The 19,715-nt window shown below is 39.7% G+C and overlaps 1 protein-coding gene across 2 annotated transcripts in view; it reads left to right on the forward strand.

The window, feature by feature from the left end:
* LOC136862972 (adenosine 5'-monophosphoramidase HINT3) overlaps positions 1-18,017 on the forward strand; it is a 63,578-nt gene extending 45,561 nt beyond the window's left edge. Inside the window, exon 5 of one of the 2 annotated variants that reach the window (XM_067139269.2) lies at positions 17,872-18,017. In XM_067139269.2, the coding sequence (XP_066995370.1) occupies positions 17,872-17,925 (54 nt within the window). In that variant the 3' untranslated portion in view covers positions 17,926-18,017. Of the gene's footprint in view, positions 1-8,468; positions 9,143-17,871 lie in introns of those variants that run through there. The other variant, XM_068226230.1, reaches the window with a different exon arrangement.
* The last annotated feature ends 1,698 nt before the right edge of the window (positions 18,018-19,715 follow it).

Consider the following 19,715-nt stretch of genomic DNA (forward strand, 5'->3'; position numbering starts at 1 on the left):
TCAAGTCCATTTTAGTACAGCACAAAACTTGTCTGGAGAAGGGTGCCCCCCTTCTCGTTCCGGGAACCTTTCAGCATACACTCCAGCTGCCTCCCTTCCAACCTTGCTGTGTAAATTGTATAACCACAAAATCTTGACAAGATAATATTAAACAGCATATTACAGTATGTCTGGCTGCTGTGCAATATCACTGATAACTCTCTCATAATCAGAAGCATGTCTGTTAACATTTGACTGCATGTAGTACATCTTGTACCCTGAAACGTGGTACAAGGGAGACAACCGCATATGGTACTGCATTTAGGAAGAGGGAGGCTTGTCTCCAACTGGCCTTTGTGTCCTCTCGCACTGATCTTACCAGTACATGTCCTACTCGCATCATCCTTGCCTGACTTGCCTGGTCTCGTTGCATGCCGTGCTCTCTCCACGCTGTTGTCATACAGTAGCTTCATTCAGCCGTTACTGGAAATACTAATTATTCCTCCTGTTATACAGTCACCATCAATAAATATTTTTGAACGGAATATTGCACTAGACTAATTTGAGACTGCTCTATCGATTGGGAAAATAAAATCACACCTTAAACATTTTTTTGTTTGGAGTGACAACCAAATAAACATTTTCTGTTGACACTGGACATTTCATGACATACCCAATGAGCATTCTTTGTTTGGACTGACTATCTCAGCGATGGCGAACCTATGACACGTGTGCCACTAGGCGACACGCGAACACAACTTCTGTGGCACATCAGTCAACGTGCCACATATTTTATTGTTTTTAACATGTAATAAATAGGTCGAAAATCTAGCAATATAGCCTATTTTAACATTACGTTTTAATAAAGAAGTATGTCTCAATTAATTCTAGGGCTATATTTTAAACAAATTTTATTGGGTTGAAGCAAAAATATGCCTTATTCTTAAAATTTACCTGTTTTTAAAATGTAATTTTTGGTGATTTTTGCAAAATAAAATCATAAAACATTTAGTCAAATGGATTTATGTGTTATGCAATCTAATACCTAATTGAAGTCAAATTGGTGATTATTAAACAATATAAAAACTAAACCATTGAGTGTAGTTCAAAAAGCACTATAGATTCATGAATTATGATTTATGAATGATTTAAACATCAATATTTCACTTTTCTTTTCAGTTTGGTGTTTACATTTTCACATCGTTATTAAATACTTGAAACAGAAACACATGCTTGGAGGCTTTCTCTTTGCCTGATCAATCAGTTATGTACCTTTGAATATGCTAACCTAAAAGATGAAAAGATCATTTCAACACTTGCAGCCTCTGGTATTGTTAACTGTTCAGTAATTTATCAATGTCATTCTTTTGACTTTTCCGCACCTCGTGGGAATTAACCTTTAATATGATTTCTTTCTCAAAGAGTAACTCTTGCAACGGCAAGGTTTCTGACCAAAACATTACTGTTAATGTACTTCACCAATTCATTGATTTTTGCAAGTCCAAATGCTACTTTATTTTCTTCTTTGGTTACATTTTTTTGTTTGGATCCAGCATGTAAGATAAAACATGAGCAGGTGTTGGAGCCATATTATATATGTTTTTGAATTTTTGTATGATGTGTTTGTCCTTCATAGCTTCAAATTTCATTGGAAGATTCTTCCATGCATGTATTGACTTGGAAATATTGCAAGTTATTCTCTTTTGAACAGCATCAAGGAGGGTGGCAATATGCTTAAAATGTTTAAGCATACAGTCTACATTTCTATTTTAATACATAGGAAGTTGTGTTTTCACTGCTTTATTGACAGTTTCATGATTTTCTTCACAAATCTATAACAAAGTTGGCTAGCCTTTAAGATATGTCTCCAGGCAATTTACTATGGTATCCCAGTGCACTTCACTTGGGAGAATGAGTTTTGGGGTATCAGATTATTTTATTACTTTCATCAAATGTTCTCTCACATTTGGAAACTGAATGTCATTTGCATTTGCTTGCAGATTTAGTACATGTTCTGAGCATTCATAAATGATAACATCCAAATCTTCATAACTTTCAAGCATAAGATGCATTTTTGAAACATTGGCAGTGTTTCTGTAACAACAGAACAAACTTTGAAGGCATGATACTGTATAGGCTTTTGGGCTTATGCCATGTCAAGAAAATAAGGTGAAATTGTTAACGTTATGCAGGGAACTGTGCTCTGCATCCTCAGAAGAAATCTCGACAGTCCACGAGAAAGGCTTCTTAAACAATGACACTTTAAATTTGGACGTTATAATAGAAGTGGAAAAAATGGTATGTTCATTTGCCACCAGATGGCCCCCAGGACGTGGCAACGCTAGCGTTCGAAGCGGAAGCTGACCGAACCATCACAATCGGTCTAAGCGGTTCACATAACGTGTTTGCATAACACATGACATTGGCAGGTGTATGGCATAGGCACAAGCCTGGAATGAAACATCTGGCGATGAGGAACGTACGAATTTGGAAAACACCGAGACGAAATAACAATCGGGAAGGGAACTACCTACGTAAATTCTTAATGGCTGGCAACCAGGTATTACTTAATTGATAGCCGGTGTCCCTGTTGAAGTTTTTAGGATTTCTACGTATTTCCACAGCTTCCCGTATAATCCTGGACTTGTAGTGTCTAGTGTGGGTAAGAGCTCGAGCATCTTGGAACATGACATCATGACCCGACAATAGAGCGTGCTCAGCTATGGCTGATTTGTCTGGTTGGTTGAGATGAATATTACGTTCATGTTCTTTGATACGGGTACCAATGGACCGGCATGTTTGGCCGATGTATACCTTACCACAAGTACTGGGAATTTCTTATACCCCAGGATGTAAAAGTGGGGACAATTTGTCCTTGGTTTTACTCAGACTGTGAGCAATTTTAGTGGCGGTGCCAAACACGGTTTTTATATTGTGTTTGCGGAGGACCTTGGCAATTCGATCTGTGGTGTTGTGAATGTAAAGCAATTAGGCAGTTCCCTTCACTTCTTCCTTCTGTGAGCTTGGCTTGCTCGTTTCTCTGGGATGCAGGGCTCTATGAATCTGCAAATTGCTTTTAACCATTACCCGTGAACGCGATTTCGAGCGTGTCCATCTCCACCTGGATATGTGATGGCTCACAAATATGTCTCGCCCTCTTGGCGAGTGTCGTGAGAATGCCTTGTTTTTGTGCTGGATGGTGGTGTGAATCTGCATGAAGATAGCAATTTGTGTGGGTAGGCTTACGATAGACAGAATGTCCTAGGGAGCCGTCTAGTTTCTTTATCACTAGAACATCCAAGAAAGGAAGGCATCCATCCAACTCCATCTCCATAGTGAATTTTATTGAAGGATGTTGCTGATTTAGGTGGTTTAGGAATAGATGAGGTTTCTCAGGACCTTCTGTCCAGACCACAAATGCATCATCAACATACCTCCATATCTTAGGCTTGACAGGCGCCGAAGCAATAGCCTCCTCCTCAAAATGCTCCATAAAGAAATTAGCCACTACGGGCAAAAGTGGACTTCCCATAGCCACTCCGTCCGCTGTTTGTAAAAATTCCCACCCCACAAGAAATAGCTGGACATCATGCAGTGGTAAAATAGCTTGCTAATGCCCTCAGGGAACAGGTGTTTAGTGAGAGACATGACAGAGTCAGTCGCACTTTGGTGAACAAGGACTCCACATCGAAACTCACCGAAAGTGCATTAGGTTGAAGGGTTATGGTTGACAGCTTGTTGACGAAATACCAAGAGTCCCTGACGTATGATTCAGTATGTCCTATGTGTGGCTGAAGCAATTTGCTTAGGTACTAGCCAGAGCATACGTAGGAGAACCTATCGCAAGCAAAAGAGACCAAGAACAAATTATAACTGAAACAGAGTCTAACATAGAAATGCAATACCTAAGAAAATTCCCAGTGTACCTGTACCTTAGAATAAAAGTTATAAATAGCAACAACCTTCAAATTTAATAGGAATTTAGTAAGTACCATGGGTGCCTGCAAAGGGGGGCACTCCCCCCCTCCCCCGGAATTCTATAACGGTTTATGTTCAATTGTTTAATATCATACCAGAGAACTTCATAAACTGAACTTACCGACAGCCATCTAGCATCTGTTATAACCGAAAATTTCTGTAAACAATTTAATGTTGCTGACGTTATATTGGTTTTTATATTCAAGAAAATTGCTAATTCCCCCCCCCCCCCCATGGTAAGTACAGTAATTACAAATTGAATTGACCGGGCGAGTTGGCCGTGCGTGTAGAGGCGCGCGGCTGTGAGCTTGCATCCGGGAGATAGTAGATTCGAATCCCACTATCGGCAGCCCTGAAAATGGTTTTCCGTGGTTTCCCATTTTCACACCAGGAAAATGCTGGGGCTGTACCTTAATTAAGGCCACGGCCGCTTCCTTCCAACTCCTAGGCCTTTCCTATCCCATCGTCGGCATAAGACCTATCTGTGTCGGTGCGACGTAAAGCCCCTAGCAAAAAAAAACAAATTGAATTAATAAAAGGAAATTCTCTAAGAGCCAGCATGAACAAGAAATTAATTGGGTAATTGTTTAATAAGATATCTTCGGGCCCCATTTTATATAAGATTACTCGAAGATGGGCACTTAGAGTAAATGTACGGAAGATGCAGATAATGGTATGCAGGAAAAGGAAAGACAGGACAGAAAAGAAATTTTGGATAGTAGAGCAGGAAGAAATCAGTCCAGGAAAAAGAATTGAGTATTTAGGTGTAATAATTAGTAGTAACGGATCTTGGAAGGATCAGGGCAGAAGAGCCAAATTTAAGAGGAGGGGAGCACTTGCAGCAGTAGGGGTATTAGAAAATAAATTCCCGGATATAAAGTATAAAATTCAGAGAATGGTGTTCCAATCACGGGTTAAAGGAAAAATGTTATATGGGGGTAAAAGTTTGGGGATTGGAGGAGGGTAGGAAGGAACTAAACCAAGTGGTGGCGAAATTTAGCAAGATTATGATGGGGGTTCCAGACTGTACTGCAAATGTGGGGGCTAGGTTAGTATGTAAAGAATCAATAGAAATTACAGTAGCTAGGACGGTGATGAAATATTGGATGAGATTGGAAGAAGGGAAGGTAGGGGATTTAATACAAAAAGTGTATAGGTTCCAAAAAAGTATGGAGAACAAAGGGTACTGGGTGAATAAGTGTAAAAATAAATTACAAAATTTAGGGTTAGGAGATCTAGGGTGTGCCGGATGGGGAGAGAGGAAAGAATGGATATCGAAAATGGTAAAAGGGAGAGTGGCAGATATAGAAAGACAGAGTTTAATAATGGAATGTAGGGAAAGAGACTCACTATCAGTATTAAACAAATTGGTGGAAACAACGAACCCGAGAACCGAATTTGAGAGCAGAAGGTGTAAAAGAGGTTTATACTGGTGGGTAATGGGAGTTCCGAAAAATAGGGGATGGGTAGGTCGAGAAAATAAGAATAGATGTATTTTATGTGGGGAGGGATGGTCGGACCTGCATATATTTAACCAGCGTAGTGCGTTAGAAGAGATTAAAAAGAAAGTGTTGAATAAGAAAGAGATAGAAAGTTATAATATGACATCATGGCTATGTAGAGAGTGGGAAAGAGGAACAAATATATCAGAATATTTAAATGTGGTTAGAGCTAGATTTTTAAAGAAATTAAGGGAATAATAGGTAGAATGGTGTTTCAGAGAAATGGGAAATAAGATGTAGACGAAACTGTTAGATTATATATAATGTAAATATAATAAGAAGAGATCTGTATATACTGGAAAAGAATGTATTATAGAAAGAAAATTGTAGGTGTTGGTAGAAGATTGTATTAAGAGAAGAATAGGTAATATCTAGATAGGGGTGAATAAGATGTTGTCGAATGTGTTATGTCCAGTTAATGTAGTGACAATAAGAAGAGATTGTAGATATTTGCATTAAGAGACGAGTTGGTAATAGCTAGAGAAGGATCAGGATGATTTAGACAAAAGAAGAAAATGGTAGATATTGGTATTAAGAAATGAGTCGGTAATAGCTAGATAGGGATGAGGATGAGTTGATAAATGTTTATATTATAGATAATCTAGGTACAGTAAGAAGTCTGTAAATATTAGTAAAAGATTCTATCAAGAGATGAGTAGGTAATTGCTAGATAAGGGTGAGGTAGGAAAACCTTGTTATAAAGAAATTAGATAGGTGAAAGTAAGTTGAGAGAAGACCTGTAAAGAGTTGGTATAATAATTGAGTTGGTAATGTAAAGAAATGTGCAATTAGTGAGTGGTTTTTAGACTAACAGACACACATAAGATGGGAGAACTGTGAGAAATAAGGAAACTGTTGAATTGTTGGCAAGTTCGGTGTTGTTAAAAGTGTGTATATATTAACTCTAGGACATAGTGGAAGAAAATGAGCAAGCAGTGTGTAAACTGCAGAGGATAAGTTGCAAATAAGATAGATGAAGGAATTGAATTTGAATTTATTGATCATGATTTACATGCCACTGAGACTGAAAAGCCCCTTTATGCAGCGTCTTCTTATAATACAATGCAGATTTATGAAAACAGTAACTACATTTTTATAATATTAAAGTATTAAATTAAACAAGAAACTTTAAAAAAATATGAAAATACAGATACCAAATCCAGTAAGGTTAAGACATACATTATATAATAAGTAAGAAAGTAAATCATTAAGCCCTTCTGTTATTCTGGACTACATGGGTTTAAAGAATATAAAGCTAAAGCAGAGAAACAATTTTCTTCGAAATATACATATTCCTGATTGTTCGACACAAGAATGCCTGATCTCAGCCTCTTGCGTACTCCTCCAGAAAGATAGATGTTAAGAACTGCTTTAGTTGGGTACAGTTAGTGTTACTTGCGAAACGGTGAAGATTAAAGACGTTAAAGATACGTGATGCAGTGCAAACAAAGGATTTGTTAAATTTAGTGGTACGATGAAGGGGAATTTGAAGGGTGGTTTTTGTAAACCTATTATCTCTGTTATGTACCGACTCCATAGGTTTAAATGCATTATAAAGGTAGGATGGTGTCTTCAGTTTGAGAATTTTCTGCGTAGCAACAGCTACTGAGATTTCCCGACGTTCATGGAGTTTCAACCATTGTAGCTGTATGTAATAGGGTGTTATGTGTTCATCACGCCTGGCATTTGTAACGTAACGAACACATGCGTTTTGTACCCTCTGTAGTTTTATGTTCAAAGTTTCAGATAAGTCGTTGTATACGACTGAACCATAGTCAATTATTGGAAATATAAGACTTTGAACAAGTAGTTTTCGCATGAAAGGTGGTGTACATGACACGTTACGTTTCAAAATATGCATGGATGACACAACTTTTCAGATTACATTTGACGTATGATCAGACCAGGATAAGGTTCTGTCGAAAATTAGACCTAGATTGTTAACGGTGTCACTATAATGAATATCTGTCTCTAGAATTTTTATTGCTGGGAGGGATTTGAGGTCAACAGTTTTCAGGAGTTTTGTGTAACCTATGCAAATAAGCTGGGTCTTAGCCACATTTAATTGGAGGTTATGATTTGCGCTCCATTCAATCAATCGAGAGATGTCATGGTTAAAATGCGTTATAGAAGAAGATGCGTTAGTGGGACAAAAGTGGAAGTAAGCTTGTAAGTCATCCGCATACATGTGAAAGCTACTGCTTTTAAAGACTTCAGATATGTCATTAATATAAATAGAAAAACATAAAGGACCGAGGACTGATCCTTGTGGTACGCCACAGTTTACTGATTCCCAGCTAGAGAATCGACCGTCAACGAACGTGACTCTTTGTGATCTATTTGACAGATATGATTCAAACCACGACAGAGCACTCTGGGAGAAGCCAATTGACTTCAGCTTAGCAAGAAACAACTCATGATTAACAGAGTCAAATGCCTTAGAGAAATCAAAGAGACATAAGATAGTAAGCTGCCTCTTATCGGTGGCCGCGCGTATATCATCTGTAACCTTCAGAAGAGCAGTAGTAGTACTATGGCCCTTCTTGAAGCCAGATTGGTAGGGATTTAGAATGTTGTATTTAGACAAATATTCACATATCTGCTCATGAACAATTTTTTCTAGTGCCTTACTAAGTGCACAGAGGATGTTGATAGGCCTAAAATCACTACAGACTGTTGGTATTTTCTTTTTGGGCACAGGACGTACATTGGCACGCTTCCACTCTGAGGGATAAACTCCATTCTGTAGAGAGAAGTTAAATAAGTGCACAAGGGCAGGAAGAAATATGTCCATGCAGGTAGAAATCATGGATATTGGAATATTATCTGGACCTTTAGCTTTAGTTCGTATTGATCTGACTGCTTTTTCTACCTGTGAAGGGTGTACGTACATGAAATAGAATTTATCTCTGTTACTTGGAGTGAGATGTCTATAATGTTTGGCAGTCTCTGATACTTTCGGAGAGTTGGAGTTAGAGACTGATGTCATATAATATTCACTTAATTCAGATGGAGTAACAGGCATCTGGCTATCTAGAGAGTGACTGACTCCAATACCAAGAGATTTTGCAGCACGCCAAGAAGCTGAGGTGCTCTTACAATTACGGAAGATGTTGTACGTATACTTCACTTTAGTGTTCCTAATTACTTGTTTTGTCTCGTTACGTAAGATCCTGAATTGCTCGTAATCATCTGGAAGTTTAGTTTTAATAAATTTCTTCCTAGCTCTGTCCCGTTTGCTTATCAATTCCTTAATACGCTTATTGAACCATGGTGATGACCGGTGTTTTACGAGAATTCTTTTTTGTGGCGCATGCTTGTCATAGAGTAAAAGTACAAAGCTGTTGAAGAGAGATACTTTTTGATCTACGTCATTAGACTGAAAAAACATATACCAGGGTAGTAATTCAGCGTCAGCACGAAAATTGTTCACGTCAAATTTACTGAAGTCTCGAACAAGAATAGTTTTAGGAATTTGTTTTGGCGTGGATAAAGTGAATACAGCATACAGCAAGTCATGACCAGAAAAACCGGCAGCTGGTTCCTGTCCGTATTCTACTACCAACTCATTGCAGTTCGATGAGATTATGTCGAGAGTGCTATCGGAAGTGGCAGTATGAAAGGTTGGATTGAATGGAAGGCAGTCGAGGTTACAAGCGTTGAGCACATCACGTATTTTTTCGCTTTCAAACGCCCCAGTTCCGAACCGAGCATTAACATCGCCCACAACGAATATATATTTATAATTCATAACATGAGAATACATATCATTCAGGAATGTATCCATGAACCCTACTTTTGGTGGACGATATATACAAGCGAAAAGAATTTTAGTATCTGAAAGGGCTATATCAAGGATTATGTACTCAGGTTTCTTACTGTACTCTCCAGGAGATTTACTAAGTACACTACATTTTATGCTGTGTGTAAGTAAGAAACAGAGATTGAAAGATATGGGATAGGGAGTGGGAGGTTTAAGAGGTGGAAGGGTGGGGTGGGACTGACCCATCCCAGGGTGAAAAGAATAAGCATGTCCGCGCGTGGTGGAACAGGAGAGTCAAAGATGGCTGCAGGCAATGTGTAAGAAAGGGGACTCGGATACAGTAGGCGGGACAGTAGATAAGAGCATGACAGGTCGCATGATGGATTGGTTTCCGCCTCATGTGATTCGCCACGCAAAGGATGGGAGGGAAGCACATTGCCAACTAGGTTTAGGTGAGGGCAGACATCTGACCCACGGGGTGTGGCTGGCTGTGGTATCACGGGCTGGACGGACTGTTTCCTTACCACGGCAATACCGCGACCAGCCAGTTTTTCTGTTAATTAGTTGTAGGTAGTAAAATAAATAATTAGCACGTTAGAGTTGATGTAGGGGGTGCCCTAACATGCGGTTATGATATCCGCCCATGTTAGAGGCAGCTCAGTAGATTTAGTGAAGGGTGGCGCCGTGCATGGTGTCTGGTATTCCGCACGTGCGGGGCGCCACTAAATTAGAGTATGTAGTTAAGTAGTTTTAAGAGAGATATAGTAGATATTGTTTGTTTGTTTTTTTGTTTCGCTCTATCTTTATTGTCTGTAAGCCGATGGTGTATACTAGGGTGCGCAATAAAGAGATGTTCTATATAAGATTACTTAGTTTAATTAACTTACAAGACAATATTTATTAATAATAGTGAAAATCAAGATGTTTAACACTGAAGATAAATCATGATCTCTTTTATAAGGCTTCTTCTTTATCCCCTGTGAATCTTGAATATCTCATATTTGTTTCAGTCTGAAATAAATAAACCAGTGAGAAAAATCATAATCAGCATTGAATATCACTTTAATAAGATTGAGAATAATAACATAAAAAAGGAAAAACTCCCAGACACCATTAAATAATTAGCTTAATGATCCTCCAGCATACTAATCACTTCACCAGTGCAGCAGAAAAATACAAAATACACCCTTAGCCTACTGAGAAAGAAAACAATACGGTAATTAAAAAAGGAAGGTGTAATAAACACAATGAACACAGCCCCCAAAGACAAAAAATAGTAGGCAAATATTAAGAGAGAACAGAAATATAGTAATTTACCAAGTAAATTGAGTAAAACTTTTAGGTTTCACAATGACAATAAGATGTAAAAAACAATATTTTTAACTTTAACATCGTGTCCTCAAGAATAAGCTTAATGTACATTTCATACTTCAGTCTGTTACTTCAGGAGTCATTCAGTAGGATAAAATTAAAAGGATAAATTACCTGTTAGGCACAACACTTCCAAAATTGTAAGCACATTCCAGAAGAGAAAACAGAGTAAAACAATTGCTACAATTTCATAAATTCTAAAGAAAGATACACATAGCAACACTCCTAAACACAATGGGACTTGCAATCGAATGTCTTCTTTTGAAGCTATCATCGGAATTGCATACTTCCATTGCCAGACACTGATGACCACTTGCAAATTACCTAGTTCTTAATAGCAGAATTTCGTGATATGATAATACAAATTATGTGAATAGAAAATACCTTTATATTACTAAATCGAATAGAAAGGTAAAATTTTCATTAAGGTTTTCAGAATATTAAGTACAATGTATGACTTGAAAACCCATGAGGCTATAAAAAGTAACAATGGTACAATCATACCTTAAGGTACACTTAGACACAGTCTGAACATTAATAATGTGAAAACCATAATTATAATTTCTGTGCTGTGGTAACTTGAATCCAGGTGTGCAAAATAGTGATGGGCAGTCTGAGACGAGGTCTCGAGATTTCTCGGGATTTCTTGAGACTAGCGCAGGCATTATTTCTCGCGAGAAATGTCGAGAAATCTCGAGAGCGTTGTCCCCACAGTGTGCGGCGAGCAGCGTGTTGTAGGCCTGCAGGTAGTCGGAGCTGAATGTTGTTTGTTCCGAATATGCGAATAGCCAACCACGGGCCTTCTCATTTTCGTAAATACGTGTCAACAAGCAACTAGGGCGTTCATTTATACAGAGGTCTATTTTGACGCAGTATAACAGCATTCTGGCATTGTATGCACTGGTAGGTACACGAATGAGTGGTTTAAGTACAGAACCTGACGGCTACTGTAAGTACACGTAACTGGATACTAGAGGCATGCTTTATTCGAACTCGAGGCAAGGCAAGATGCGCCTTGCTGCATATGCAACCACTATTACGCATGGGTGGAATGTGCAATCTAAAGTGCTATAGAGTATTCGCGTCATAATTAGGTAGGTACTTCGATATATGATGGTGCAATGTGAACTGTGTGGAATTGTTCGCGACAACTTGAAGACGATGTCCGAAACGCAACGTAAGTCGTGGATGTCGGTTATTTTTAAGAGATGTCACATAGTACAGCCCACTGTGTAGCTTATTCAAAAGAAGTAAAATACATCGGCAGAAATACTTCTGGGATGATCCGGCACTTACAAACACATAATATCAATGAAGAGGAATCGTCACAGAACACCTCCAGCCCAGTCTGAATCACAAGAAACTACCCTGCTGACAACGATTGTGAGGTATCCAGGTAGGATTACATCCTAATAACAATTATTAATAAATTATACGGGTTATTCAGCTAAAAAGTCCACCTGACATAACTCGTGAACAGTTTAAGATACTGGCATTCTGTATTCACTTTCGTTAATGGTAAGGAGATCATAGTTCAACTTGCAGTGCTTTCATAGGATTTTGACAAAATTTATTGTCACACACGTTTCCATGCGAGAACTGCTGATGATAACTATCAAGCTTACACTCGTAGTTACTGGGACGTCGCACAGCTCGCAGCATACGAGAATCGGTCTCGAGAGCGTTGCCTATCACCCCTGTTACACGTTCCACTCATGTGTAATGGCGGTTGCGTATGTAGCAAAGCACATCTTCCCCGTCTCAGATTCGAATAACGCATGCCTCTAGTATCCAAGTAGATGTACATCCTATCTAAAGTTATTCACAAATTATGCATTGTTATTCACCTAAGATGATGCAGATGTTGACTCCCACAGGGAATCAGAAATAATTGTTCCGAATGAGCAAATTTACAATACCAATATAAATGGTCCGTTATTGGACATTATAAATTTTCCAGCCAACCCACTCCTGGTTGCCAGCGCTTCGCCCCCGTGTGCCAGGCTGGGCTCATCAGTTGGCGCCTAGCATACCCACCAAGACGCTGGACAGTGCATACCGTGGAGGCCACTGCGCAGGCTAATTGTAGCCACCAGCAGCGCCAATGCACTATGAGAGACACCGTCTCACTATCAAAAATTGATGCCCGCTTGGCCATCAGATGATGCAGATGTTGACTCCCACAGGGAATCAGAAATAATTGTTCCGAATGAGCAAATTTACAATACCAATATAAATGGTCCGTTATTGGACATTATAAATTCTCCAGCCAACCCACTCCTGGTTGCCAGCGCTTCGCCCCCTTGCGCCAGGCTGGGCTCATCAGTTGGCACCTAGCACACCCACCAAGACACTGGACAGTGCATACCGTGGAGGCCACTGCGCAGGCTAATTGTAGCCACCAGCAGCGCCAATGCACTATGAGAGACACCGTCTCACTATCAAAAATTGATGCCGGACCATTTATATTGGTATTCACCTAAGATGTCCACCCCAAATAAGTCGTGAACAGTTTAAGAAGCTGATATTCTGTTTCCACTTTAGTTAATGATTCATAGTTGAACATGCAGTACTTTTCGAGGCTTTTGACAAAATGTATTGGCTCATACGTTTTCATAAGAGAACGTTATTTCACGCAATAACTGCCAATGATATACTATCAAGTTTACAGTCGTAGTTACTGGTACGTCGCACAGCTTGCGCTACAGGAGGATTGGTCTCGGGATTCTCGCGAGAGTCTCAAGATCTGCGACGTCAGTCTCGAGAGTCTCGAGAGTTTCGAGCGTTGCCCATCACTAATGCAAAAGGTAATATTTTAAAAAGAGATAAATTTGAAATCTTCAATCAAAATTTAACACATGAATGCATTTTAGTACTTATCAATCATGAGACCCACTCGGCATCGCTATGGCCACCATTACAATTTTCAGGTACCCTTTTTAGTGGAATAGATTCATATTACATCTTAAGTTCCCTAATTATCATTGGAAACATCAAATAAATAGTATATCACGTGCAGATATGTAAATTTAGTAGGTGATACTTAATTGATGTTACAGCAACACTATAACATCACTTATACATTGTCATTTAACACCACATAATTGACCCCTTTAATTTTGTTGCTTTTACACTTATTTTCTCTTACTGGATACAAAATTTGTTAGGTTCCTCTTCTAATTCATCCTCCTGGATCAATATAATTTGTGTTTGGCAGACCAAGGGCCATCTTCATGGAATTGACAGGAAGCATGACGAGAGTCATGGCCTGCTTCTACAAACTGGACAAGCAAATAGTTGTTGCAATGCTTGCCAAGTCTAGCGTGATATGTGCACTGGTAGGGTTCGCTCAGTTCAGAGGAGTGCTGCTTGATAGCAAATTCTGATGCATACACAGTACACATAAACAAGCTGTCATGGTGAAGCCATGGAGAACCAAATAGAGAAGTTCCTGCCATGGAGGAATATGTTGTGCGGCAAGCAGCTGTTTACCCCTATTTACTACAGAAACAACACAAGTCATTGACTTAGTGTGTTACTCAAAGAAACACAGAAATCGATGCCTTGCTCAACAATGCAGATGAATTCTGCTTATGTGGCAAAGATGCATTTGTCACTCCAGATTACGAATATACTCTTTACTCATTTTGGAGGAAAATTGACTTATGTTGTTTCTCAAATGACCAATCCAATTATACAAGAGTAAAAGTTTTCTTTTACAATGACATAAATTTCCTTACATTTTGCAATTCTTGAAATTTTTCAGGTTTTTTTTTTCAGTTTTCTTTTTGGTTTGTTTTTGCCAATTGTTATTAAATTTATGGCCAAACAAAAAATGTTTTTAATGCACTTCATCAGGACAATGATCACTAAAAATAGGTATTGCCACCCCTCCTTTCTATGACAACCTCTGCTGTAAATGCCCTGGCATACTGTTCATAAGTTGTTGGATGGCTTCTGCCGGGATGCAATACCACTACTCCAGCAATGATGATCTTAATTGTGCCAGGGTGATGGTGTCATATTGTCTGTCGTTCCATTCAAGCATATCCCATACATGTTCAATGAGGCTTTTATATCAGAACTACATGCTGGCCAGTCCATGGTTTGAATCCCAAATTCCTGCAGATACTGCACAACAGAGCGAGTGGTATGGGGACAAGCATTATCATGCAGCAGCATGAAATTCTGTAGCCAAAAGGGCATTACATGGTCCTCCAGGATCTGTCTGATGTACTTTTGAACATTGAGAATCGCATGATCAATGAACACCAACTCAGTTCGGGCTGCAATGTCGATGTCACCCCCTACCATCACTAAGCCACCTCCAAATGGAGTCCTAGAGTAGAAAACAATAAAGCTGTACCTCTCGCAATATGTTCTCCAAACACTTTCTATTCCATTAGGAAGTGAACCGAAGCCCACTGCTGCCAGTCTATTCCACATGCTGTCTCACTAAACAAAGATACTCTTCTCTGTGTTGTTGTTCAAGTAGGGGTCCACAGGCTGATCTCCTGGGTGAAAGACAAGCTTCTTGTTACCTCCTCCTTGCTGTTTGCTCACTCACTCTCACATGTCTTGACATTTTCCAGTCAATTTTTTGCTTGGACTGATGTGGTATGGATATGTTTCTGCCACCTTTCTGCCTTGTTTCCTTTCCCTAGAAGTGGTTTTCCATCTGAGCTCTTAATATTTTTACACCAAGTTTTCCTTTCTCCAAAGGTTTCCTTGATTTTTCTGTATGCAGCATCTACCCTTCCAACGACCATACAATCTTCAACATCCTTGCACTCCACTTTCAGCGATTCCTCCTTAACTGTCCTTCACTTCCTATCTACCTCATTCTTTTCGGCCCTCCTCATTTTTTGCATTCTTGTACTTTTTCGTCGTTCATCAACATGGCCTAGTATCTCCTGAGTTATCCATTGAGTCTTACTTGATCTTTCCTTTCTTCATAAACTTTCTTCACCAGGTAAGTTGGCCGTGTGTTTAGGGGCACGCAGCTCTGAGCTCCCATCTGGGAGATAGTGGGTTCGAACCCCAATGTCGGCAGCCAGCCCTGAAGATGGTTTTCCGTAGTTTCCCATTTTCACACTAGGCAAATGCTTGAGCTGTACCTTAATTAAGGCTGCGGCTGCTTCCTTCCCACTCTTAGAGGCCTTTCCTATCCCATCGTCGCCATAAGACCAATCTGTGTTGGTGCGACGTAAAGCAAATTTCAAAAAAACTCTTCAGTAGCCCTCATTTTTCATGACTGTCCATTGTTCCTCTTGTGTTTCCTTCAGCCTTTTCATTTAGTCCTTGTGCAACATATTCCTTGAAACAGTTCCTTACACACTTTTCTTACAAGTTATCTAGACCCCATCCCCTTTCTTTCCTTCCTTCCTTTTTAATTTCTTCAACTTCAGATGGCATTTCATGACAAACAAGCTGTGCTAAGAGTCCATGTCAGCTCCTGGGAAACTCTTTCAATTCAACACCTCATTTCTGAATCTCTACCTGATCATAATGCAGTCTATTTGATACCTTCCAGTGTCTCAAGGTCTCATCGTCGTATAGAGCAGTCATTTGTGGTGTTTGAACCAATTATTACCCAGGACAAAATTATGATTGGTGCAGATTTCAACCACCCAATTTCCTCTTTCATTCATTTGTCCCTATCTGTATTCTCCTACTGCATTACCTCCTCTTCTTTGGTCTACCACTATATTCCAGTCTCCCATCACAATTAGATTCTTGTCACCTTTTACATATTATATTAAATCTTCTATCTCTTCATATGTTCTTTCAATTTTCTTCATCTGCTGAACTAATAGGCATATACAGTAGACCTCCACTATCGTGGTGGGCATTGGCTTGGTATCTATCTTGACAACAATAATCCCTTTTCTATGCTGGTCATAGTAGCTTACCCACTGTCCTATTTTCTTATTCATTATTAAACCAACTCCTGCATTTCCCCTGTTTGATTTTGTGTTGATAAATCTATAGTTGTCTGACCAAAAATCCTACTCATCCTGCCTATGTACTTCACTTATACCAACTATATCTAACTTTAGTCTATCCATTTCCCTTTCCACATTCTCTAAATTACCACAACGATTCAAACTTCGGACATTCCACGCTCCGACTCACAGAAAGTTAGTTTCCATCTTCCTGACGATTGCCCCCTATCATGTAGTCTCCACCTTGAGATCCAAATGGGGGACTATTTTACACAGAAAGAAGCCATCATCAGCATATCATTCATAAAGAGGGAGCTGCATGTCCTCGGGAGTTGGTTATGCCTGTAGTTTCCTTTTGCTTTCAGCCATGTAGCAGTAGCAAATTCAAGGAATTGGGGGGCTGAATTATATTTACCTGAGAAATATTATACTCGATTACAGTTACTTCACAGAATGCCATTCTTAAGGAAATCAATACCAAAGTTGGCAAAGAAACAAATATTACATTTTTTTTTTATCATACAGACATTAATTTCCTATCAGTACTGAGCGAGACTAAACATGATACCTTGGAATTTTCAATTTTTTTTTTTCACATAATTTTCATTTCATTGAGTGACTTAACATTTGAAATAATTTGCCATTTACTTTGCAAAATAATTGATTCTCAAAATCCTCGTCACTAAGCCTTAACCTCCTGGAGAAAAGTACATCTTTGCATTCACTGAAAAGAAGCCCTACAGGGGCACTTGAAGGAATACCTGTACTTAATTTTAAGAACATCTCCTGCAGTGATGAATGTTTTATCTTTACAGTTCTGTTAGTAGCTTCACCAGAGCTGGATGTGGCACTTTCTTACCTCTCCAGCACTTTCAAAAAGTAAATTACTAGTAAAAATTACATTTTGTAAAAAGTAATGATTATAAATAAAAAATATTAAAAATGTATTTGTTACTAGTAATTTTATTACTTTTATTCAGTTACTTCCCAACTGTGTTACTAACAAGTCATAGCTTTTGTTGACAACATGAGTGAGTATATCTTTCTTGGAACTTGCAGTAGTTGGGACATGACTTGTTGCCATGTTTAGAACAGCTTTCACTTATTCATTTCTCCTATGGATAACTCTGCTACTATTCTGATATCAAGCAAGTTAGCTAAAGAGGCTTAGGAAGAGCTTCATTTTCCTGATTTACCTTTACCTTATCATTTGTACTCCAATGTTCTTTTTTCTGATGGATCAGTATGTTTCCTTCTACATCAAGGACTGATGATGCAGATGTTGAACTCCTTAAACTGACTGTAAAATACTGATTTTCTTTCTTTATTACAGCCGGAGTATGTTCTGAGCCAGATAAAAGAAACTGCTGAAACTGTGAATAATTGACCTGAATGTAAAATATTCATGTCATTCTTAAGTTTTGTATTGTATAAGTAATGTTACTGTTGCTAAGAATAAAGATTGAACCTTCTTCATCACTCATTCTTCTGACTTTTTTGCTGTGTTTTGTCACTTCTCACATCAGTGGCACGAGCACTGTCCTGTACCAACTCTTTCCTTAGTAGGCTGTTCGACCAGCCTATGGTGCTGTCTGCTCTTGGGTCGTTCGGAGTCACTTATTGCCCTCTTGTGTGCATGGCGCTGTTTCCTCTCGGCTGATGGCAGATTTCACTAGCTGGCTGGGGTCCACTCCTGGTTCCTGGTGTGCCTCAGCCTCTCTGTTGTAGACATATCTGTTTTAACTCTTCCCGGTGGATGTATGCGAGTGTGTGTGTCCAGATGGCAAAACAGGTCCGCGAGACCTGAGTGACTATTTCACAGTGCCATGGTATGTGTGTATCCACTGCAATGCTTATATTTGCGGTTTCAAATCGAACCTAAGAGTCCAAGTCTGTTCTTTCCAACTTGTTCCGCAGCCTCTAATCCTCCCTTTATGTCTGTGAAGTGGAAACATATTTATATAATAAATATTCTAATTATTTATTCACATAATATAATTGAAACTTTAAATCAAAGATCTCAAACTGAACTTCCATGAATAGTAGCATAACATGGGCTGGCATTCCGGAGACCCACACCCAGCAGGCTGACTACCTGCCAAACTCTGCCTAAGTCAGTCTCGCAGATGTTGAGAAGACTCGAATTAGGAAACTGAATAATCAGAACTCACATTAGAAATCTTTCAATGGCTGAACAGTGTTGTGCACCGTCATACACATGGTGGAACTTGATGCAGAGACAGACAAGCCTTTTCTCCTCTGTCCTGAACTGCGGCATGTAGTAGACTGAGAGCACTGGAAGTACTGGGTTTGTGAAGCCCAGAGTAAACCAGAAGTACTCTGCCCACATTCTCGGCCTGAATCAAATATTCCTTGCTTCCATCCCTTTATCAAGCTTCTATCAATTTACAGGAACCAGTCTCTCCCAGCTCGGGACTGCTGTGAATTCATGGTCTCTATCAGCTACCAAGTCATGCTTTGGGAAATCTGAGGACCAGTTACACAACCTGAACTCCACTGATTCCCCAGTCCCAGGGAATATAGCCCCACCCATTTAGGCATAGACCTGGTGGCACTGAATCTCGGCCATGGTCCATGATGACGAGCCTCCTTCCTCTCTGCTCTCTCTATGCCCTAGTATCAGGGCCAATACACTGAGAAGCTGGGTGGCTTCCTTAACAAATTGGAGTACACATGCTCCACCTGTGGGACAGAGCAATCTGTGTGGTGATCACCAGAACAGTGATTGCACCAGACAGGATGCCTATGGCAGCCGTTATGAATGCCTGGCTCACACAGTGTAAACTCTGCAAGAGCTGTTGAGAAAAGCTGTCTGCTATAAATGAGATTGGTCCAATCTGCACCCTCATCTTCAGGCATGTCTCTCCCCCTGAGGTCCTCTCTGGGTTGGTTCCTTGTTCTCCTGCCTCTGTGGGTGGTGGTTTAGTTTCCTTGGTGTAACCCTTTCTTAGTGGGCCACCTGATCATTCCTTGGTCATCTGCTCCATGGCCAAAGGTTTCCTCGCCCGAGCTTCGTTTCAGGGTCACCACATACTCTGGTCCATGGGGGGTATGGTCTGCTTCGTTGTTTCCCTCCTGGCAGGTGCTATAGAGCATCCAGAGTTAAGAAAAGACTACAGGCCTTATGGGCCTGCTGCCTTCCACTGTTGCCATACT

This window comes from Anabrus simplex, chromosome 2 (genome assembly GCF_040414725.1).
Source record: "Anabrus simplex isolate iqAnaSimp1 chromosome 2, ASM4041472v1, whole genome shotgun sequence".
In the NCBI taxonomy this organism is placed as follows: Eukaryota; Metazoa; Arthropoda; class Insecta; order Orthoptera; family Tettigoniidae; genus Anabrus; species Anabrus simplex.